The 24727-nt window shown below is 38.1% G+C and overlaps 1 protein-coding gene across 17 annotated transcripts in view; it reads right to left on the bottom strand.

The window, feature by feature from the left end:
* Positions 1-4095: 4095 nt before the first annotated feature.
* The window catches only part of cacna1ba (calcium channel, voltage-dependent, N type, alpha 1B subunit, a), a 70964-nt gene continuing 50332 nt past the window's right edge, over positions 4096-24727 (bottom strand). For 9 of the 17 annotated variants that reach the window (XM_016674139.1, XM_016674142.1, XM_016674144.1 and 6 more), the window contains 11 exons: positions 23960-24087; positions 22742-22838; positions 18996-19101; positions 18544-18651; positions 16618-16724; positions 16012-16151; positions 15682-15814; positions 15099-15212; positions 10915-11137; positions 9884-10095; positions 4096-9043 (listed from right to left, as the gene is read on the bottom strand). In XM_016674139.1, the coding sequence (XP_016529625.1) occupies positions 8513-9043; positions 9884-10095; positions 10915-11137; positions 15099-15212; positions 15682-15814; positions 16012-16151; positions 16618-16724; positions 18544-18651; positions 18996-19101; positions 22742-22838; positions 23960-24087 (1899 nt within the window). In that variant the 3' untranslated portion in view covers positions 4096-8512. Of the gene's footprint in view, positions 9044-9883; positions 10096-10914; positions 11138-15098; positions 15213-15681; positions 15815-16011; positions 16152-16617; positions 16725-18543; positions 18652-18995; positions 19102-20521; positions 20540-22741; positions 22839-23645; positions 23743-23959; positions 24088-24727 lie in introns of those variants that run through there. The other 8 variants (XM_016674140.1, XM_016674143.1, XM_016674152.1 and 5 more) reach the window with 5 other exon arrangements.

Below are 24727 nucleotides of genomic sequence, written 5' to 3'. Positions count from 1 at the left end.
AGCTTTTTAACTGTCTATACAGCAAAATCTGGCCCACAGACCTCTAATAATGCTCATGCAACCATGATTTTACACTGCACTGAGGATGCCACACCCCAACTCCCTCCACCCCAAACAATGTGTTCCTTCTATTCTTGTGCTATACCTGGTAATGGGAACGTAAAGTGATGCTTTCAGAAGAGTGCATATTTCATGCTTAACAGCTGTAATTTATATGTGATTCAACATTTTTTTTTTTTTACAAATAAAACAATGAAAAGTGCGCTGTGTAAAAGTATTCACCCCCCCTGAGTCAATACTTTATGGAACAATTTTTTGCTTCAGTTCCAGCAGATAGTGTTTAGAGTTTGTCTCTATCAGCTTTGCACATCTAGTGACTGAAATGTTTGCCCATTATTTTTGTAAAACAGTTCAGGCTCAGTCAAATTAGATGCAGAGTGTTTGTGAACAGCAGTTTTCAAATGTTGCCACAGATTCTTGATTGGGTTTTGGTTTGGATTTTGACTGGGCCGTTCTAACAAATGGGTATCTTTTCTATCAGGCCATTCTGTTGTAGCCTTGGCTTTGTGTTTAGGGTTGCTGTCCTGCTGGAACCTCCCCCCCCAGTCTCAAGTCTTTTACAGACTCCAACAGGTTTTCTCCAACTTTGCCCTTTATTCCATCCATCTTACCATGACTTCTGTCAAACTGCAAACCAGACTTCTTATGATTTTCTTTTGACAATGGCTTTCTTCTTGCCACTCTTCCATAAAGACCACATTTGTGCTGTGCATGACTAATAGTTGTCTCGTGGACAGACTCCCCCTCCTGACATTACATTACACACTGCTGGACTCCATTTAGTGATTAGCAGATATCTGGCAACTTCTGAAGGCAATTGGTTGCACTCAGAGAAAAGAGGGCTGAATACTTTTGCACACCACACTTTTTAGATTTTTATTTGTAAAAATGTTTTTGAATCATACTTCACAATTATATACCACTTTATGTTCGTCTTTCACATTAAATTCCAATGAAATATATTTATGTTTGTGCTTGTAATGTGACAAACTATGGAAAAGTTCAGGGGCTATAAATACTTTTATCTCCCATCTCTGCTTGTGAAAACTCAGTGCAGCTACTGTAACAGGAAAAAATGACTAAAAGGTATCAAACTGAAGTTTAGTCAGTAGATATGAAATTTGAAAAAAAAACAAAATTTACACTAAATTCCCTCACCCAACGGGAGGTTTTCAGTAAAGGGATGAAGTGCCAACAATGTTAAAAAGGGGGTCATTTATTGTTATCACTCAGATAATTCTTTTTTCAATGTGAGAGCAGGATTTTGTGTTTTCACACTCAATACATGTTTAAGTGCCAGAAGGATAATAGCAGGACTTTAATGACATTGGGAAAAGCATCAATCAATTCTTACAGCAGGTGTTATTTTGATACGGCTCCAAAGCAAACTTTGATGCCAGCAAGGTTTTGAAATGTGACAGCAAAGGTTTAAAGGCACAAAATCAGAGCATGAAAACAATGAATTCTGCTCCTTAACTGAAAATGTATGTTTAAATAGACATTAGGTTACACCCATATAATTAGTGACTTAAATATTAATAAGCATTGTTAAACCCCATTGTACAAAATCTAAAAATGATAAAAACAAGCACAGTGTTTCTAAAAACACCAGATTTCCTCCATGCACATACACTGTTAGAACATGCAAACATTTGGTGTTTTTTTTATTTTATTTATTTCTGTAAAAACCAAATGTACACCCCAAAAGATATGCACAATCCAGAAGTTTGGATCTAATGGGTATAAGCCAGGTGATCGTCTTAGACAGAGGTACATATCCTTTGATGCAATACAGACCTCAGAAAGTTCAGCAAATAACTGTTTCAGCAGTATGAAAATAGCTGAGACATAAAACATGTTGGTTTTAAAAAACATTGTTATATTTTCCAAAGAGAATAACACATCTCCTCCCATAAGGGATTTTCATTTGACATTAACATGGGTAAATATTGTGCATGCAAATACATGTATAAAGTTGCTATAGTCCCAAATAATTGGTTTCTTGTTACACTTTGTTCCTCAATATGTTTCAAGTCTTCTTGTTTGCATGTTTTTTTGTTTTTTAAAACATTTGGTCACAATCATGCTGAAGCCTGAATCAGTAGCTACAGAATGGACTGGGTGGAGAACTGGGGAGGTTTTGTTGCATAGCCCTACTTTTCTTGGCCTTCTTCTTCCTTCTTTTCCTTGTAGACCACCAAAGACAGGCTTTCAGAGAACCTGCATTCCATTCAGTCTGTTGCTGCAGATTCCTTCCATCTTGTACAGCCATAATAGGAAGCATATAAACCTGCCAATAATTTTCAAGATCCTTTGTCAGTTGAGATGCACAAAACAATTATTCTTTGAGTGTAGAGCAGCCTTCATATGATGTCCTGGTCAGTGCAAAGTACAGCTTTTAGCTTCAGTTCACAGGCCTCACATGAACACTTGAAGACAACACTTGAAACGCAGCTCCACCAGTGGGATCTCTGTGACATCATCAGTGGCGTTCTACATGTCCTTTCACATTTATTATGACCCTTCATGGATCACAACTTATCTGCTACTTCTACAATGGGTTGCATCACTTTACAATGGATTTTCCACATTAGTACAGCATATCTTTCTGACAAGTTCCATCAAAGCTGTTGGCTGCTTTATTTTTGTTTACATATTAGCTGTGTCCAAATTTTATAATCCATATTGATAAGTTAGAGCAGCTTTGCTAAAAAGGATCGCCACTGATTCATCAGTATCTATTCATATGTTGACAAATACCAACCGAGATTCCAAAAGATGTTTTGATACCACTTTTAAAATTATTTATCTTGATTCATTCAACCAGTTGTTCCTAAAATCTTAGCTTGCTTAAAAGCGTTCCATCATTTTCTTCAGTATATGATTAAATTCTTCCATTTTATTTTTTGGAAATAAGAAATGGGAAGTGTCCCATAATGGAAATAAAAAATAATGGAAATATAATTATCTGCTGCATATGAAAGACAAGAGCAACGGAAAAAAATATCAAACATTCCTATCAATAACATTCCTCATGTTATTGATAAAACCACGTGAGATGAGTTACACTGCTCCACTTATTAAAACACCATGACTAATGGAAAAATCTGATATTTGCATATAATCACCCTTTTCCACTTCCTTGTCCTGCTGGTGTAAGTGTGAAATGAGATGTCACCTTACACCACATAGGTAGCTAAGCAGCCTGATCCACATTTAAAGAAAATATATTATATGGACTTAAATAATTTTTATTTGTTATTTGTTCTTTGAAGATGCTAAAAGTGATTACATGTTTTACTTAGTTCTTTTGTGGGCCACTTTTATACAATCCAACATGAAAATAACATGCTTTTGTTGATAGTATAGGGAATAAATTTATTTTACTATTTATAATGGTGAAAGTCAAACTGAAATAAAAGCCCAATTATATTCATTTTAATCTAAATTATTCAGAAAAGGTAAGTGGTTCCATTGCATTCATCCTCTTCATCTTTATTATTGTTTTTCTTTTTAATCTTTCTCTGTAGCTAATTATTCAACTATTAAGACTCAACTGTAACTGGCATCACACATAAGCATGCATCATATTGAGTGGTAATTTGAACACAGCTAATAGTACCATTGTATTTTACTGTAATAAATTGATAATGAAAGCAGTGGCTGCAAGTGCCTTGGCATGATATTATCACATTCATCTTCTTCTGCTAGTTGCCTCCAAGGTCAACAAAGTAAATGAGTGAAGTTCCACATACAAAAAAGATATGCAAGAATCTGTGCTTAGCAGTTTACACACTTCAACACACACTAACAGAGCAAGCTACGTTCATTCTCTGTGCTCGGAGCCCTCGCTCAGACATGCTTTCTGCTGCCCAGTCAGACATCAGCTGACCCCCACATGGGTTTACATTGTGAACAAGACAGGAGCTTCCTGGGGGCATACTCTGACAGCTTTATCAAAAATACAGGTGTTTGACCAGAGCTACACTCTAAACATGCACACTATTTTACTCACATCAGAGTCCATGGTTTTACGAGGAATTAAATGCTCACAATATTGTTAATGTAAATTTTTTAAAAAAAGAAGAAAAAACATTTTTAAGGTCATTTGTCAATTCATGATTTTCAAGCGTACTGTAGGTATAAATGTTGCTTGCAGATAAGGCTTTCTGTGCAACATGTTTTCCTGCAGAGCTCCATACAAAATAAATAAACTGTCTATTCTGGTGTGGATGCATTACAAAAAAGTTGATGTTGCATTATTCTCTACGTTATATAAATCTAAAAGGATAGGCACTTTGTCTTAAAACATTCCAAACAAAAGAAAATCTATAAGAAATAGACCTGAAACAATGGCAAACTGTAAACAGTTCACTTAAAACACATCAGTGTTATTACATGTTATTCAACAAATGGATACAACAGAAGAAAATCATTCACAATGAACTTCTTATAGAAAACACACAGGTCAGCTAACCATGCATTGCTTTGTAAAGGCTGTAAGAAAGAAGTATTTGAGAAAAACAGTAGTGCCGACTGTCAGCCAGCATTCATCTGTTCAACTGACACAGGGAATGTTGCAAAAGATCCGATGTCATTGTGGAATGGTGGAGTTGTAAACTAAAGAGCGACAGTTTGTTTTACAGTGTTGTATAGTCTGAGGTTCTCTACACTGATCCTCTGATCTGCTATTCTGTCTTCTTCCCCTGACTTACAGCAAGTTATTCTGTTGAAACCACCATACTTCCGCTGCAGCTAACTCAAACAGAGTGGTTGGTGATGGTTGGTGGTGATGAAGAAACCTGGAAGAGGAAACGTTGACCAGTGAATCATTTTAAACACAGTCATCAGGCTAACATTATTGGTCCACAGCTGCTTTAAGCACTGTATGTCTTCCATTGTTGAGAACAGTGATCTCCTGCTGAATATTATGATGGTGTCTGTAGACCAGCATGCAATGCTAATCTTCAAGTACCTGAAACAACACTTTATAGTAATTCCAATTATCTACAATATTTCATTAAAGGCTGCACTTTGGTGTAAAAAATAAGTTAAAGAAGGGCATAACTGTTGAAGAATTGTTCTACTTCTATCAGTTTATAGTAAGGAACAACCAAACTTGGAATTTCTTGTTACATGTTGCATTAGTTTGTAGCTATTCTCCCAGATCTCTTTTGAAGTTTTTTTTTATTCAATAACATTTTGTTCCTTAATCTGCAATTGTCACAACAGCACAGGAAGAACCCCAAATCACTCCCATAGCTGGCCCACAAATTAACAAGGGTGATAAGTAAGCCAAGATTCACAGAGAAACTGACTTTAAGCATAATTTAACATATCTGTTTGACCCTGTATGTGTCTGTACAGTTAACAACTCAAATTCCAAACATTTCTAATGAGCAAACACATCATTTTAGTTGCTATTAGGTCACATGTGGTCATGCATTTAAAAATGAAAAAAGGTATTTAAGCTGAGTTTTCTATGACATTTTTGAGACTTGTCTGCGGTTCATTTTGGCAATGAAAGAATGGGAGAGAGAGAAGGAGATTCAGTAGATAACAGGAAGGCTAGACAGTTTAACACCTGAAGTTGCTCTTTTTTTTATCAACCCCTTTTGTATTATGGGACATTTCAGATTTGGAAATGTTGGCAGAAATCTCAGAGTTGAGGTAAAGATCACATTCTCTTAAGGCATGGAGAGAACTCTATTTTTAAATTCTAAGTGATAATTTAACATGCTAAAGCCATCTTACAATATCAACTCAAGAATAATTTTGTTTTTGTCTTAAAATAGTAAAATCCTGTTTAAAAGTACCTGCTTTATCACATGACATCACTGCTGCTCTTGATATAAATAATTAATAATCACTCACAGCAGCAAGATGAAAAGAAATTATTTTTAGTGTTCCAATCTTATGCAGAAATTGGAAAGGGATAAAATCTATGTTGGCAGGTCAAGGATTTACCAGAGAAGATGATTTTAAATCAGACATAAAATTCTGATTTTTGAATCTCTAAGCATGACCTTCTCTGTGAATTCCCTAGCAGCTCTAATGCGACACAGCTGAAGCATTTCCACTGTCTGCTTGTTAAGAGTTTCTAATGTACATGGTTGAAATAATATAAATTTAAAACATCCAGGCTAAACAAAATGTTTCCTGTCAAATAAATTAGGCTCTATTAATTAATTTTTCCTCATTAGCTGACTAAATATCTTTACACACTGATTCAAAAAAAGGTTGGAATCATACTGTGAAAAATCATGCTCATGCTTGGACATTGTTTGTGGTGTTCCCCAGGACTCAGCATTGGGACCAAAGTTGTTTATTTTATACATAAATGAAATATGTAAGGTTTCCAAGATATTTAATTTTGTTTTATTTGAAGATGATACAAACATTTTTTGTACAGGTGAAAATTTACGGCAGCTTTTGATAGAAATTAATTTAAAGCTACAGAAATTGAAAAAGTGGTTTCATATTAATAAATTATCACTAAATAAAGATAAAACCAAGTTTATGTTATTCGGGAATTGTGAAGGGGATAGCAATTTACAAATAATAATTGATAATGTGAATGTGGAGTATTGATTCGTTATAAGCTGTGTTGGAAATCTCATATTAAATATGTGTAATCTAAAATAGCTAGAAGTACTGCAATTCTCCATAATGCTAGAACATTTCTAAACTCCTCTGCCCTTCATATTCTCTACTGTTCACCTATTTTGCTATATCTAAGTTACTATGTGGAAGTTTGAGGCAACACCTACAAAACTTCACCATTATGCACATTACAGAAAATAGCCATCCGAATAGTTTATAAGATTTATTTCTATTGTCATACCAGCAATTTATTTATAGATTCTTACCTCTTTAAACTCCCAGATTTGGTAGAGTTTCAAACTGCACAGTTTATGTACAAAGCTAGAAACAAACTATTACCAGAAAATATTCAAAAATTGCTTACTGATAGGGTGGGGGGATATGACTATAGAGAAAACCTCAACTTCAGAACTTTAACTGTTCGAACAACAATGACAAGAATGAGCATCTCAGTCATTGGTGTGAAGATTCTGAATAAACTCACCAAAGAGTTGAAGCAAAGTCCAAGCATGAGGTATTTTAAGAAAAGCCTCAAAATGGTTATTATAAAGGGATGAACAGGGGTGATGAAATTGGCTGGGTATTACAGCACTGTGGATGACTTGGGCAATTGGTGTATAGGCATGTGTGTGTAAATGTGTGTGTTTGTGTATATAGTTATACATTATATATGTATATATACAGGTAGATGTGTATGTGTATACATAGGTGAGTATGTATATTAGTGTGTGTGTGTTATTTTCATCTGGTTCAGAAACTATTTTTCTTTAGAAGGGATATGGGAAATGGGAAGATTACTTATGTTATGAATTACTGAATGGAAAAGGGGTATGATTATATAAGTTAAACTTCATCATGCTCCTTTTCAGGCTCACAGTCACGGAACAAGTGGAGTATTTATATGTATATGAGTATGTATATTTGGTAATAAGGTGTTGTATTTACACTTATAAATATGAAAGTCTTACTTTGTTATGTTTTGTTGGTGAAATGTCTGTCTGAAATAAAAAAAAAAATCATGTAAAAAAAAATTATCAAAATAACACGCTGGTATTTTGTGGTTAGCATACTAAAAATGTCTGCTCAGAGACATCCTTCACAGAATTTCAAGATTTCACTTTGCATGAATACTTGGGAACAGTGCAAGTTCCATAACTAAACAGAACCAAGTGGATTCATCACCAACATGAAGAATAAAATGGCTATTTGAACCTGTTAAATCATCATTGAAAATGGGGATCTGTTATAATTGCTGACTTATGGAAGGACAAGTTAGTGGAGCTTTAAATTTTAATAAAAGAACTATTGGTCAAAAAGTTAGCTACATACACACACCACAACTCATTTTCTCCACAATGGCAAAAGGCATTATGTGTAGCACAACGGCCATCATGAGGGAAACACCCAGGTCCCTCACTGAACGCTACGTTTAAATAAGACAAAATAAAGGCTGAATATACAGCTGGTCTGCATAAGTCTCATCTAAAACTGTAAGACTCTTATCTGTTCAGGTTGTAGAGTATTATTACTAGAACATGGAAAATGATTCTCCCATTTCAATTATTCTTTCAAGCTCAATATGGTGGTTTCGACAAAACACTGAGGTAAAAAACACCCTAACAACTGCCAGACATATGTGTCTCCTTTTGGAAAGGAAATGTTTTTTCTCTTTCATTTTAGAATGCCATGTGAAAAATCACCTTAACTTTCTGAGCTAGAATACAGTATTAAACACAAAGTGACCATGTAAACTAAAGCCTTCAGAAAAGCTGATAAAAACCCATCATAATGCCTCAAAAATGCATTAAACAGGTTGGTTTAAAGCCATGGTAGCACCATTCATTCCCATCTACCTTCTGTACCTCAGTGCCCTGTATCCAGTGCCTGGGCTGGTGCTGCCCCCTAAACTTAAGTGGTACCCATTGGGCACACTCGGATCTACACCAAAAGTTGGATGTAGGGCTCCCATCATTCGAGGCAGTGTGGTCCGGGGTGACTGTTCGGCACTAGGGGTAGGGGACAGTGATGCCACATCCTGGAAGACATCCAGCTGGTTCTGGAAGCTGCTGTAAGGACTTCCCAGGGCATCACCATGGCCCTGGCCCAGAAAGGGCTCTGAGCTGATACGAGTGACAGGGCAGGGGAAGTAGTAGGAACCACTATGACGGAGGGTGTTGTGTTCCGACAGGCCACGGCTTAGTCGGCCAGGACTCTGAGAAGCCTGACTAGACACAAAGTGCACTTGAGAAGGGTATGCAGTCTTATATCCCACCCCAGGCCGTGGGGTGTGTGGGACTTGTGGGAGCTGCCGGCGTCCACGGCTTAGTGTGCTAGAACCGGATCTTGATGCATCTGGGCTGCCTTTAACCAAACCACTGCCCTAGGTGAAAATTGAACAAGCAATTTGAAATGACAGAACAATGAGCAAAATATGCATGAAAAGAAAAAGGATCAACAGGAAGACAAGGACAGAAAGAAACATACATTAAGAGGTGAGAGATACAACAATGATAGACAGCAAAGTTGAACAGAGAATACAAAGAAAATACAAAAAAAAGAACAAACACCAATGAAATGGGAATGACGGACAAAAATTCAGAAAAGGATGGAAGGAGAAAGTGGGAAAAAAGTGAAAGCGAATGAGAGACTGTACTAAAAAAAGACAGAGTAGAAAATGTCTTCAGACAATAACACCTTTCAGATCACATATCCTATCCAAACTCTACACACCTTCTATTATATGCCTTACAAGCAGCTGAAGATCAGACATTCCATGCTGGGACCTTTTTACTCAGGCCAATCTTCCAATTATGTACCACACACTTTGGTTCTGTGATCCCAGCTGCATAATCAGGAAGCACACATGGCCTGCTACTGTATGTAAAGCGACATATTTGTGGGTGCATGCTTAAGAGAAAATCTGATCTGAAAGGGGCTAATGTTTGTAGTTAAAAGGATCCATGATTAGTTGCAATAATAGACTTTATTTGAGAAATATTTGTTTTTGAACAAGGTAGTGCTTTTTATGTGAGTATATGAGCAATATTTTGAATTATTAATGAAACTACCAATCATAATCTCCGACAAGGAGTTAGTACATTCTACAAAGATAATCAATGAATTCTAAAGGTTATGTTACGAATGGCTTTAATGTATCCAAATAAATTAGGAAAGTGTGCCTCCATCATCTGTTCTGTTCCAGTCAGCTGCAGCCTCCTACCTGCTTTTTGCTGGTTTCCTGCTCCTCTCGGTAGGAGCAGGCGGCAGTAGCAGATTTGGGACAGCAGCGTTCCCGGCTGCAGTAGCGGTCACAGGAGTAATAGCGTTGCTTGTCTGCTGAGGAGTGATGGTGTTTCCTTTCATGGGAGCGCCCACGTTTATGGGCTCGCTCTCTGGAGGCAGCAGGTTCATATGCTGGCTCTTCTGGTCCACCTTAAATGAGAAGAATATGTTTATTTATTTTATTATGACATATTAACCTACACTACAACAATTTATAGCAGCGTAAATATGCAGGAATTACCACAATAGCTAAATTTCATCTTTTGTCCAAAGACAAGTAAGGACAAAAAAACCAAACACCTCAATAAACAATTCACAGAACAAATACAGCACAGGCCCCCTGTCTACTTTTGAGACCATGACATAAAACTTGTCTTTTTGATAAAGACTAGAGTTACTGGCTGAAGGCAGCTATCTCTGTAGCTGTGCTGCCATAGGTTTAGGCTGCTCTCACTCTGCTTTTCTCTCCCTTTATGCATTATTTTTAGTTACTGTTGTCATAAATTTTGTGTACCCTCTGATTTTCTTTTCTAGGATTACACACCTGATCCAGAGAGTCTGTGTTTAGCTGTGTGTCTTTCATTGACAAAGCTATTGTGATATACTATCACTGCTATGAATTAATTTCTCTTTCCCAGTGAAAGTAGTCCTGGTCCAGTCCTGCCATGTTTGTGTTGTAATATGGCTTGGGATTAAATCATACGAGAATAGGAGTAACATAAATGCACTGAACTTAAATTATTTTTAATTCATTACCTTTAAGATTTCAATAGTTTTAGATTTTAGTACTAATCAGTAGTTTTGATGGGATTATTTTTGTTGAAGTCTTTTTCTGATAGAAAAATAAAATATCAAAGAAAAGTCTAAAAGTAGCGGGAGACCGTTTTGCACTTGACACAATGGGTCAATCCACTGTTTTACAAAGTGATCTTCTTTAGAAACAACTTTCTGTACTGTTTGCTGACTGACCAGCTGAGTTGGGAGGTTGGCCCCCAAAAGGGGTATCCAAAGACCCTTGTCTCTTGTCTTTGTCTCGGTCTCTGCGGTGATGGCAGTGATGGTGGTGGTGATGGTGATGTGTTCTCTCATGACGAGGTTTCTCCAGGGTGTAGTTCCTAAGGTTAACCTCCTGGGGCCGCTGTGGAGCTACAGTGGTAACAGAGCGTCTCATAGAGCTAGCATCACGACCAGACTGAAGGAGCAAAGAAAGAAAAGGATGAGAATCACACCCTACACAAATTATTTCTGTGGCACTACACATTTCATTACATCATTACATTTCCATCTCATGCTCCCACTATTTTTTATTTCCTGATGATCAGTATATATTCTGCATATTCATGACTGCAGACAGGTAAATACATTGCGCCTGCTAAGAATCCTAGTTGTGCCTGCTTTGTTGATCAGCTTTGTGGATCAGCTTTGTGATTGCTATCAATTTGCACCAGTTTTCATACGCTCAAACCTCTTAAAAGATCAGTGATGTATTCAAAGTATTAACTTGATGATTATCCATTTTCTGTACACCCTTGTCCCTTAGTGGGTTATGGAGGGTTGCTGGTGCCTATCTCCAGCTAACATTCCAGGCGAGAGGTGGGTTCACCCTGGACAGGTCGTCGGTCTGTCGCAGGGCAACACAGAGACAGAGAGGACACACAACCATGCACACACAGACTCACACCTAGGGAGAATTTTAGAGAAATCAACTTGACAGCCATGTTTTTGGACTGTGGGAGGAAACTGGAGTACCTGGAGAAAACCCACACATGCACAGGGAGAACATGCAAACTCCATGCAGAAAAACTCCAGGCTAGGAATCAAACCCAGAACCTTTTTGTTGCAAGGCATCAGCTCTACCAACTGTGCCACTGTGCAGCCTGGCTTACAGCTAATGCCATCCTAAAAATTAGTTCATGAGAAAACTAAATATGATTAAGAAAATGAAAGGTTTCTACAATACAAAACAGAGAAAAGAAATAAACGTCATGTCAACATACTACATGGATGTCATCTGTAGACTGATATTTCTGGAATAAATCAAATCAAATCAAATTTTATTTGTATAGCACATTTCAGCATCAAGGCATTTCAAAGTGCTTTACATAATTAAAATAAAAACATGTGACGCAAACAGTGAGAAAGAGAAATAAAAAGAAAGTAATAAAAAGATAAAAAGAAAAGATAAAAACATTAAAAAAAAACCATCAAATACATTGAAGACATCAAAACCCACACTCTAATCCTAATTTAACCATAAGCAACTCTAAACAGGTGGGTTTTAAGTTGAGATTTAAAGGCACCCAGTGTTTCAGCTGTTTTACAGTTTTCTGAACTTGTATTATTTTTTATTTAGTATTCAAGTTATCACAAACTTAGTTTTGTCAAATTTTGGGCTTTTAGTAACTGGAACCTATAATCATCAACATTAAACTACTTAGAATATTTCGGTTTAATATTTTATAATAATTTACTAACACTCTGTGAACACAACTATTAAAGCTGTGTAAACTGAAACATGTAACTAACCATAACAGACTATAACTGAGATGTACAAAACAGACATCTGATCTGCATCTATAAGATGACCTTCAGAAAACAAAGTCAGGTGTTAGCCTACAATGGGCATCCTGTACATCTCCTGCTAAATAAAATGCACCTTAGCATGTGCTGGTCGTAAAAGGTGATAAAACTCCACAATAAGAACGTTTTTTGAGAAAAGGACAAACAAACACTGTCACTGCAGAAAAAAATCGTAGATAACACTAGAGGTCATAGCAGAGGTTATAACAGGATTTGAACAAGTTGAGCACAAATTAAAAAAAAGAAAAAATAAAGACAGGACATTGTAAATGACTGCTGTGGGGACCCATGACTCTGGCTGCACTCTAGAGTTCCCATCACAGTCCAGCAGGCTGCTTCCAAAAGGCCAACTTTAATTGAATTGGCTGAAGGATTTCCTGGCCTTCGTTCCAAAAGGTGAGAAAACGAAGACAGCAGGTCAGCATGCTCTGATATCTTCCATCCTTTCATTAATCCTTCACTGCAGATTTCCCTCTGTCTGTAACCCAATTACCATTCAGTGAATGTTGAGTCCAGATCCATTTAGATCAGCTATTCAGTAGGCAGTCGGAGGAAAGCGTCACTGAACCAATGGCTGGCAGCTGGCCAGGGTTTAATCACGTTATTGTACACTTCTCTGCTGTGAAAGCAGGCCAAACAACAGCGCTCCATACTTGAACTGCAGAGAGCACTTTAAAGGCACAAATCAATCAACAATGCTCAGGAATGAGCTGCTTCTTATATTTCTATGGATGTTTCAGCCTGAGTTTGAAGAACACGTCAACTGTTCGCATGCCAACTGAAACATAGAGAGGCTTCAAGGACAGGTTAATGTGTTAAGATGTGGTCAAATATTCAGCATGTCATCCAAAAAAAGGTTCAGAGGCCTGCTTGTTCATTGAGATCAGGTTTCATGACAAATAAAGCTAGAAAAAACTGAGATGATGAAAAAAGGAGAGAAAAAAGAAAAATATTTCTAAAACAGACACAAACATTTTAGATTGCACACAAACGTCTGTGTGTTGAACAAACTTCTGCATGTCATTGGTCCCCAATATGGCAGTTTATCAGGAGCAAACATTTCCAGTTTGTCTGATCTCAACGTTGAAATCCAGCATTCATATGACGGAGGCAGAGGTCAGCCCACAGTGGACAGATATTACAATCGGACTGCTGTGAATGTTCCCCTCAACATGATAATGCAAATGCTGCAGTTTGAGGGAGTTGAAACGAGATATGACTGCAGGAATAGAGAGGAAGTCCAAATATGGCTTCATGCAAGTTGAATGATGTTAGTGATTATCTTGTACCACAGACACCATGATAACTTCTTATGTATGTATATATCTATGTATATAAAAACATAGATACATAGACGAGCCCTGCTAGAACAGAAGACCAAAGGATAAGAACGGGAGATCTGGGGTTGTTTTAAAGACTTTACTCTATATTTTTGGACTAAATGCAAATCCTTGTGTGTTTCAGTTAGATGTTTTGGCTTCAGAAGGATTCTGTTCACCAGTTTGAATGATAGAACAGAAGGTCGTAAAGAGTTGGTACTCCTGAACAGTGCTGAAATACTGTATAGTGTCTGTCAGAGCTGCTCTTTTTCTGCACTGCTTTGGTAACTCTTCTTCTGAGGTTTTGTAGGAAAGATGGTAAGCTAATGTTTTGAAATTGTTTGAAAGCACATTTTACAGTAAGAAATACATTTCCATGAGTGTAATAATGTAAGTTTTTATGGGGCTGTCCCACCTGCTTGCATAAACAGATCAGGATCAGTTCATAACTAGAACCTTTAAACGGGCCCAAAGTGTGCCCGTTGGTTGTAACCCACCGACCTGATTCTAAAAATTAGCAATAATGCTAACAATGTAGTCAATAGTATATGGAGAATCAAAAGCATGTTGACTAACATGGGCTTACTCCATTCAGAATGCAAACATTAGTGTATAAGCTAAAATTAGCCAACATGCTAAGGCTAACATTAGCATTTCTATGCCAATGAATTGCTATGGCAGGCCCCAATAAGTTCATGATGTTAACATGAACGATTGTGGTAAACGTAATAATTTGACTCCTATATATGCAGTTATCCAGTCATCAGTACCAACTGATGTCTTTTGTTCATATTTGCTATGAATAAAGCCTGTAAGCTGATATAAAGCTTACAGGCTTTATATCAGCCTGTAAGCTTTACATCATCGCTATGATGTAACAGCGACTATGTTCATCATAGTCGCTGTTCTATGATGTAACAGCGACTAGTCAACTTGACTCTTATCATGTTGAAGTCGTCTAACCCCTATTTCACATCTAGTATCAGACCCTGCATTTAATGTTGTTCTCCTAAAGCCCAGAAAAGCTGACTGCCCCAAGAATCCCATTTATTTCCCAAAACAAGAGTTAATCTAACCTGGTTTGCAATGAGTTTAAACAAAAGCTGAATAACTAAATAATCAGCTCCTAAATAGTGAATTTAGGAGCGTATTTAATCAAACATGAGACAGAATACTGTAAGCTCAAATCATAATACCGCTGGAGTATATCTACACACATTCACTGCAGTTGAGAACATGAGGAAGAGCTGTTACCTGGAGCTCCACGTTGAGCCGAGGCATTGAAGCAGCCCTGCCCTGGCTCTCCAGACCTGGACCAGGGCCTGGGACTGGGACTGTGCTGCTGACACTGTTCAGCCCTACTGACTCCTGGACATACAATAAGTTCCATGTTACTTCCTGCATCAACACTTCTTTTTTATAAGATGGAAAGCTTTAGGGATATAATCATTAGAGTTTAAGAAAACTCTGTCATTTTACAAATGATATCAATGTAGGACAATCTGCTAGTATCTAAATAAGATAATAGGAGTGCAGCATCGCAGCTTTATAAATCACTATTTTTAATAGAAATGATATCTCTACAAATAAAGTGTAGTGTGTGTTTTTGTAGGTCATTCTAGAACTTGCTAAAAACTAAATATATTTTTATTATGGTCCGACACATTAAAACCTAAAACTGAAAAAGGCTGTGCCTTGTATTTACTAAATGTAGCTATGTGTAAGGGAACCAGGTTTGTTATGGTTTATTGTTTTTATAGACTCTTTAGGACATGCATGTTGTTATATGTTGCATAATGGGATTAGCCCGATGGCTGCACGTTTGTCTCTGCATTACCTGATTGACAACGTTTGATGTGTCCACTGATGGGCCTTTGGATATGGTTCTCTTTGGTTTGGGATAGACCCCCTCGGTGGGCCTCTCCATCCCAGTGGAAGGTACTGATTTATTTCTGGGGTCATAACCTGGCCTGAACGATATAACGGCCACAGCTTCAAATCAAATTACATTTTAGAAATTATTCGCAAAATATATTCCAAAAGAATTTGAGGTTCCCACCATATCTAGACAGAAAATGCACATTTATTGTGTTAACATGTATTTATTTAACCAACTGATGCAAGTTTTTAGAAAGGAACTGTGAGAACTGTGAGGTGTGGAACTTACAGCATCCCTCCATTGTTGATGGAGTTAGAGCTGACCACTTGACGAAATGACTCCAGGCTTTGCTGAGATTGAGGAGCACTGGGTGAGCCCTGCATGTGAGTCAGAGGCAGCAATGGCTTAAACAGAGCTTCGACCTTGCACTGTGGAGGAGAAATGGATGGCGACATGCTGAGGACATTCAGAAGCAGCAGGCAAAATATTCGTGGACCCAGGGAAAACAATGTTCCTTTGTGTCACCTAAAAGTGGACACTGGGGGTAGAATATTGTCTTTAGAGTCATGCATTCAGACATTGTGTGTGATAACTTGTGAATCCAGAAACAAACATGCATCTGTGAATGTGCAAGTTCACTTCCTGTCTAGTTTGAAGTATTCAAGGTTGTTTTGTGCTTTAGAAATGTCAAATATTCTTTTGTAAAAACCCAATGAGCAGCCTATGGAAACACAAGTACTGAGGACATGAGGGCACATGCACTCAGGTTTATATTGTAGCATCCAATGTAAACATGCTTCAGTGCATTTGTGTGTGCATTTCTGTGTTTTTGTGTGTGTGTGTGTGTGTGTGTGTGTGTGTCTAATAAGTGTGGAAGTTGCGCAGACATTTTACCTGGGGGTCAGAGTTGGCCATCTGCTGCAGCCTCCTCGCTCGATTCTGTTTCAAGTAGTCAAAGATCATCAGTGCTGCGTAAACCTTTCCTACCGTTAGCTCATTGGCTGAGGAAGTGAGGAGAAAAGAAATAATGTAAGAAGAGAAAAAAGAGGCAATTCTAAAGACCTAGTGCTTCTCTTTTTGATCTTAGCACATTTAATTAATGGTTCAGGAAATAAAGCTTTTTGTTATGTTCATAGCGAGTTATTAAAATAGATTTTTCAGTAAGAATACGTATTACAGCTAAACTGAAGTAAATGCATCTTTGTAAGCACTGTATGAAATGAATATTACTTATAAATAGCAGGTAGCTAAAGCAACATCCAGATCATCAGTGCTCCGTAAACCTTTCCTACCGTTAGCTCATTGGCTGAGGAAGTGAGGAGAAAAGAAATAAGAAGCACATCTTCTGATTTGACAACAGTTGTGAAAGGTGGTTGTTTGGTCTATTTTTAGGGAGAAATTGACTTGTTTGAACTGATTTTCTTTAGATGCAATTCAGGTTGAAAAAAAAATTTATAAATGAATTATCTGTAAAAAATCTAAAATAAAAATATAATAATATTCTTGCAGATCTTAAATTGTCAACAGATTGACAGGAAACATGAATATTCCAAAACGAGCTGTGAGCACCTATTAAGCAATCAGACATAAGGATTAGACCTCCCTGAATACATTTAATGTAAAGTGTATTTTAATAATGATGTGAACTCTGATCAATCACTTCAAACCTTTCTTTGTTTAGCACAAATAGTAAATGACTTGTACTTGTGCATTGCTTTAACAAGTCCAGAGGACCCCAAAGTCCTTTACACTACACTCAGCCATTCACCAATTACAACACACACATTCACACACTGATGATGGCAAGCTACTGGTTAGTAGCCACTCCTGCCCTGCGGCAGTCTGTGTCGAGGCTGCCATGCACTTACACCACCGGCAGGTCACCCCATCAGGCAAGGCAGGTGAAATGTCTTGCCAATCTGTCTTTGTCGACAAAACGACAGATGGAGCAGGAACTGAATAGTAGTTTGCGTGACAAACTCCTACCTCCTACCACCATCACCACTACGGTGCAGTTCAGATGAAAAACAGATTTATTAGCGGAAAATCTCCAGAAAAAAACAACAAGTTACAGTATGCTTATTGCATAAATTTGCTGAATCTTAAGAAAATTTGAAGAAAATTTTGATTTCCACTTCCCATCATCAGTCCATCCAGCTATCAATTGTCTATACCCACTGATGATCAATGATCATGATCAATATCATCTTCACTGAAACTATCAACTTATCCTCTATCAACTTGATAGGAAAGTTGATAGCTTTCCTATCAACTTATCCTCTACACTCAGTCCCAACCTGACAACTCAATGAGCCTTTTCTCCCAGGTGCCTGATAAACTTTTACCTAAAATCTTGTTTCCAATTCAGGAGTTCTAATCAGTTATATTCCTCTACCCAATCTGTCCTTTATTTAAAAAAAAATAAATATGTGAACTAGATACTGAGGAGAGCTAGTTTAAGGGTTAAAGTCAATAATCAAAGCTTGTTGTGGGACATAAACAATCACCATTGTTTCTTTGAAGTGAAGCTTTCCTATATTGCTGCAGTATATCTGTGTTCCCTCTTGAAAGATGTTCAGACCATATTTAATCTTAGCCAGCAGTGAAGGCAACACATTCATTATTACATACATATTTTAAGTGTTTTTATGCAGTACTGCACAGAAAACGTCAATATCCAATTGCTTTGTCATCTCTGCATAATTGTGCACATAAACAAGAGTATGCATGCTCTCACATTGTGAAGCAATGCTTTAGATAAAATGGTTATTTACAGGTCAGAGCTGAACTTGATAGTTAAAAATGAAGCAGGTTACTTACGTTTGTGTGGCGTCACCAACAAATCCATGGTCTTCTGTGAGAGGCTCGGCCAAACTGTGGACATTTCTTTCCTTAACTCAGCATCCATTAATCGCTGCAGGACCATACCTGGAAATCAAAAATAAATATAGAATTCAACCTTCTAAATGAACAAAGGAAATGAGAATAAAAATAACAAACCTATTCTATTAAGAACAAATGGTAGACACTATTAAAGGCAAGGAACTACTAAAACATCTAGTTCACCAGGCTTTAATGATATGTAATATCTAAGGATGCTCTGATCAGGTTTCTTGCTACCGATTCTGATCACCCATGAGGGCTGATCACTGCCGATCACCGATCACTGCCGTTCAGTTTTAAGGCAGTGCTTTAGTGTCGTTTATAGCTCATTTTATATAACACCTTGTTGTTGGTGGCACTTTTTGTATAGATGTTTGAGTTTATCTGACCTGAGGCCAACTTGATCTCCAGCGCAGTGCGAATCAGGCCCATCAGAGTGGAGGTAAAGTGAACTGTGTTGTCATCAGCGATGGGCATGTTCATCTTGACAAGACGCTGTGCAGACAATCAGGTGACAGAAGTAACATTATGACGTGATAAAACTTCCACATCAAAATATCCAATCCACTCAGAGAAATCAATCTGTGTGCTACTGTAACTGAGTCTTTATTATTTATTGACAGATTTTATTACTACTATTGCTATTCTTTTTATTTATTTATTTATTTTTTTTGTAATTATACAATTTCACCCAGACTCAACTTAGCACACAAAAAGTCTTCTCCATGTAAATGTAAAGACAAACTAGACATTCACATTCATTGCTATTGGCTACATTATGCACTATTTTGCAAGTCGAAGTGCACTGGTGCAAGACCGACATTGACCAAAAAAAAGGTGAGAGAAGGCATGTAACGCATAACCATGAAGGTGCCTGGACAGTTGCAGGAGCTCGACTCTGTGCTTACCACCCTAGCAATCAACAACTAAGGAGTTGAAGAGACTGAACATGCTGCAGATGTAAAGTGGCAGCTACCAGTAAACAGTGTCCATTCCACCAAGCTGGGTCAGCCTTAGCAGAGAGATTCAGAGGTAGTTTTATACAACACTAGTGGCATCACTAGATGCAGAAAACAGACATTATAGTTGTAAGAGTTGAGCTCCCCCGAACACAAAAAAGCATTCATCTACATGTTCTAACAGTGGCAGAGAGAAGGAGAAGACCAGAGAATGAGGCGGGAATGACGAGCTGAGGGTCCAATGCACACACACACGCATGCACACGCACACACACATACATACACACACACACACACACACACACGCACGCACGCACGCACGCAGACACATACACATGATCAGAAGATCACCAAGCACAGAGAAGATTTCAAAGAATAGGAGTTACAGAATGACAAGTTTGAATACAAATTTGCTGTGAAGGGTGTCAGGTACCTCAGTTATGCTCTTGTGATGTCCATAAAGATGTTATTAGATTATTTATTTAAACTCAAAGCTCCACAATGTAGCCAATAATTTTTCCTGATTTAGAATAGAGTTGAAAATATCAACCATGTCCATGCCCATTACACAGGCACGCTAAAAGAATAATGGGAAAATAATGAAATGAAAGTTTAGAAAACAATACAGTATTCAACCTTTTTAATAAAACATAGATCAGGAAGAGCTTTTTTTTTAGGTAGATGGAGGGGAACACATGTACAAATGGGCAAAGGATGCTTTCTTGACTTTTACAGTCAGAAGTCAAAAGATTATTAATAATAAGCAGTTAGTAGCGAGTATTAATGCCGAAATTTAACAAAAGTTAAAACCTGGAGTCAGCACAATTTCAACCTGGATTTTTTTAATTGTTCAAAAATAATAATAGTGTGAAACAATATGTGAGATGAAAATCAAACAACAGAGACCACTGTCACTAGTTACTTCTATCCCAACAGAAACAATATCATAAGCTTACTTAAATTGGTGGCTGTTGCTGCAGTGAGGAGGGGGGAAAAAGCAAAACAGAATCAATAAATTATAAGTTGGCACACTGAGGGACAGCCTGATAAGTCAGTTTCTACTTTTTTCTGACTCCTTAAACATTTAAACTACTATACAACACGTCCATTTTAAACTTTTTCATGGGCAGCCATGGTTCTGATTTCTTAATCTAGTTTCCAGCTCTGCATGAAAGACAGTGTGTTCCCTGTATACTAAAAAAAAAAAAAGATTCAGGGAGAAGAGACAGCTCCTTTATCCCATCTATGCTCAGGCAAAATGTAGGACTACTCCTCAATAAATTAGACAGGGAGGAAGCACTCACCCAGCAATACATGAAAAAACAGGACCATATCCTGTTGCCAACTGTGAAAACTCAAGAAAAAATACGCCTCACATTGGAAGCTGAGAATATTCTTGTAAATAGACGTCTAGAATAACCCTGCCTTAGAGTATGTATACTGGGTTCAAATCCAGATTTCACCATCACAACAAACCATGTGAAGGAAAACCATTTGCTCAGCTATATGCTGACATTGCCATCCTCCTTCACTGAGAGATTACTGTTCTTAGAGCCATAATGGGAGGTGTTGGGTGTTTAACAGCCAGCCTCTTTCCTGCTGGCCAGGTAGCACACACCTTCCAGAGTCCAGATATTACAAAGGACCTTAGAGCACGAGCTCACCAAAATCAATATTTCCAGAGATTTTACATCAACAGTACAACACACAGAATGAGAAACTTCTAGATCATCAGTCTTTGTTTGGGAAAATATAAAAATCTACATTATGTGACCAAACTGCCTGGCATGTAGAGACATGGCATTATTTGGTTTTACTCTTGTAAATATTGGAAACAGCTGTTAAAAAGATCCAGGATTAGTTGAACATGATGACCTAAATATGTTGCAATATTCCTATTACCTAAAAAAATGCTGTTTATGATATGACAAACTCACAATTACTTCAAAATGTACATCTTTTTTAAATATTTTTCACCCACGGAGGTCGCCATCTTTTCACCGATGGGTTGATGACGCATAAGGGACCATTTTGTACTGCAATCTAGAGTAAACACAGGAAGGCTAACTTTACCAGAGTAGTTGTTTATCATACTGCATTTGACTGGTGTAATTTTAGATAATGCCACACTCTGTCACTATTGAGTGTAATTTAAAAAAAATAAATAAATAAAAATTGAGGAGAATCTGGTGAATTTCCCACATGAAAGAAAGGAGAGCGCAGTGTGAGAGCCGTAGCGGAAAACAACTAAGGACTTAATCTGTTCCCTGGACATTTCTCCAGAACACTTTGAGTCATTTATACCAGCAGAACTGACAAAGGCTCTAACAGGTGATGTTACCTTAATGAGCTACAAAATAAATGCCGTGCTGAGACAGGCAGAGCTGGACGCTCTTTCAGATGCTAACAGGAGCTAGACTGCCTGCGGAACATCACCGATCCAACTGGACCCATGGAGGTCCAGTGTTGCTGATACCACCACACTGGACTCTAAGCAGCACAGCTGTTGTTGAACTGGACACAGATCTATAGACGCTGGGAGAAACATCAAAGACAAGCAGCGCTAACAGAGCTGTACTGGAAATACCTACTGTAAATAAAGACAAATGCATTTGGGTTCAGATACAGTCTAACTTGGGGTTCCTTTGCCTAAATGTAATATCCAGATAGAAACCTAATTTAATTTAGCGGTGTATTATCATTAGAAAGAAATAAAAAACAAAAGGAGCAAAACAATGGAAGGGAATGAGTAGAAAGACAGAACCACAAAGAGTGTAAAAGAGCCCAGACAAACAGCACACACACACACACACACACACACACACACACACAAACAGCCTAACTGAACATACACATGTGGACACACACACACAAACAAAACCTACAGTAGTCCATCTAAATACAATATTCACCTACTGGAGCAAATGTTTACCATAAACATTAGAAATACTGTAACTGGAGTTCGCTTAGTTAAACCACTACTGAACAACATCAGCTCACACAGGCAGCTAGCTGAACAAAACAGTAAAGACAGGGAACAAAAGACTGGGGCTTACACCAAAAAGGTATTAGCACAGTAGCAAAACAAAGAACAAACATGGAGCACTGCAGAGCACGTCACTGGGAGAAACGCTGTTTTTGCACAGGGAAAAACGTGGAAAGAGAGTAGGGTCTACCTTGTAGGCGACTCTTGGTGGACATTTCTTTCCCAAACCTAAGGGTGGGGGCATGTGTAGCAGCATCTGATACATATCGGAGTACTTGATACGGCCACTTCACAGGGTTGGGGGAAAAAAATAACAGAATGCAAACAGAGAAGGATCGGGAAGAAAAATCAACAGGAGAACAATGGAGAGGAGAAACAGAAATCTGTTGTCAATAGATTTCCTCAAGTGAGATGTAGGGTGGATGCCATCCTTGGCCACTGTGTTGGGGCACACGGATGCATCACTGTAGAACTCAGGGTTCCTGAGAGGAAACATGGAATGGCAAAGAGTGAGTCTGGTCAGAGAAGGAAGGGGGAGGAGAGAAGAGGGATGAATGGGTCAACCCAACACGCAGGATGCTGATGGGTTGGAAGAGAAATGATAGCATTGTATTGAGAATGTCTGCTCTGGCATGCTTGCAGACATTCCACTGGTACTTCAATCAGGGTGCATGGAGACAAAGGTTTCAGTGCCAGCCTGACTTGTTCTGTTTCTAATGTTGTTTTCATCATGGATATGGTTTCCTAAAACACCTCCATAAAGCTTCTTCAAAAGGTCTCTGATTTGAAAAGAAATGATTGGTTTCACCAATGAAGACTTTCAGGATTTACCTATGTGGCATGGTTAAAAAGAAAACAATTCTAATACATAAAAGTTTACAGACAAGAAAGCTGGCAGGCGGCATGTTGAGACAATGCCACAGCTATGAAAGCTTTGTTTCCTCTTCGGCATCATCAATCAAAGCCAGACAGTTTGAAGAGGTGAGTGCTAGTATAAAGGTGATTTCATTGGTGCACAGCCATTCAATTAAAAGTCTCTTGGCATAGAGGTACACAAAGCACCCTAGTGATGAAAATGTCCGGTATTTGCAAACCTTGTATGCTACCCTATTAGGGCAGTTCTTCCCTAAGCCAAGGGGGGGTGAGATAACGCGCAACAAATTGTACATATCCATATAGGAAATCCGTCCGCTGCGGAAAAGAACAAGCACATACATAACGTTCAGGATACCTTCAACTTAATCAGTCATCAGTGGGCTCATTGCATACAATGAGGAACGAGGACTGAGAATGGAGCTTCAATAGACCCCATTGCCACCAATAGAGATGAGAAATGAGATTAGGGTGATTCTCTCCACTTATACTGAGAAAACTATGTGCTGCATATCAGAAGAAGCCAATAACATACCAAGCAGCTGGGTCATACTCGGCCCAAACTCGAATGAATTCATCAAGATGATGAGGCCCCAGGATGGAGGAGTCTCTGGTGAGGTACTCAAAGTTATCCATTATAACAGCCACAAAGAGATTCAGCATCTGGAACACACACACACACACAGCACTGCTCAAAACACTTCTGGTTGCAGTAATTTCAAAACTACTGCCATGAATGTTGATTAAAAGGAAATTCTTGTTAGATTAAGCCTCTGTAAGCATCACCAGACCTGAAGATCTGATTTAGTCTTTGTCTCCCTTATGTCTCCAACAAAGGCTAATCTCTGAAAAAGCTTTGATAGTCAAAACTGTTTACTAACTGTTATGTGCTTCAGGCACATTATAATTATTTTTGTCTATTTTTTTCTAGATTGTTTTGTATAGACTGTAGTAGAATGACTTTTTGTTAATATATTCTGGAGTTTGGATAATTTCTTATTTTTGGTAATTAATTTGATTACTTTTATTTGTGGCACTGTTGGTCTGCCTATAAATACGATGGGTTTCGACATGTTTGAGACCCTGCCCTTCCACTCACTCCACCACCACAGAGGATGTGTCCTGATGCGGTGCGCGCACATCTCCAGTCGCTGTAGGACGCAGCTGACGTCTCCAGCCTGCTATGCGGTAGTTTCTGTTAGCCTTTGTTTGTTTGCTTTTTCGTTGTGATTTTGGCCTGGTGGGACCAGTTGTCCTGTTTTCGATCTTTCTTTGGCAGTATATTCTTTTTTGTTTTAGTCTG

Source organism: Poecilia formosa, unplaced genomic scaffold (genome assembly GCF_000485575.1).
Source record: "Poecilia formosa unplaced genomic scaffold, Poecilia_formosa-5.1.2 Scaffold91, whole genome shotgun sequence".
NCBI lineage: Eukaryota > Metazoa > Chordata > Actinopteri > Cyprinodontiformes > Poeciliidae > Poecilia > Poecilia formosa.
This window is presented reverse-complemented; position numbering and strand designations above follow the sequence as displayed.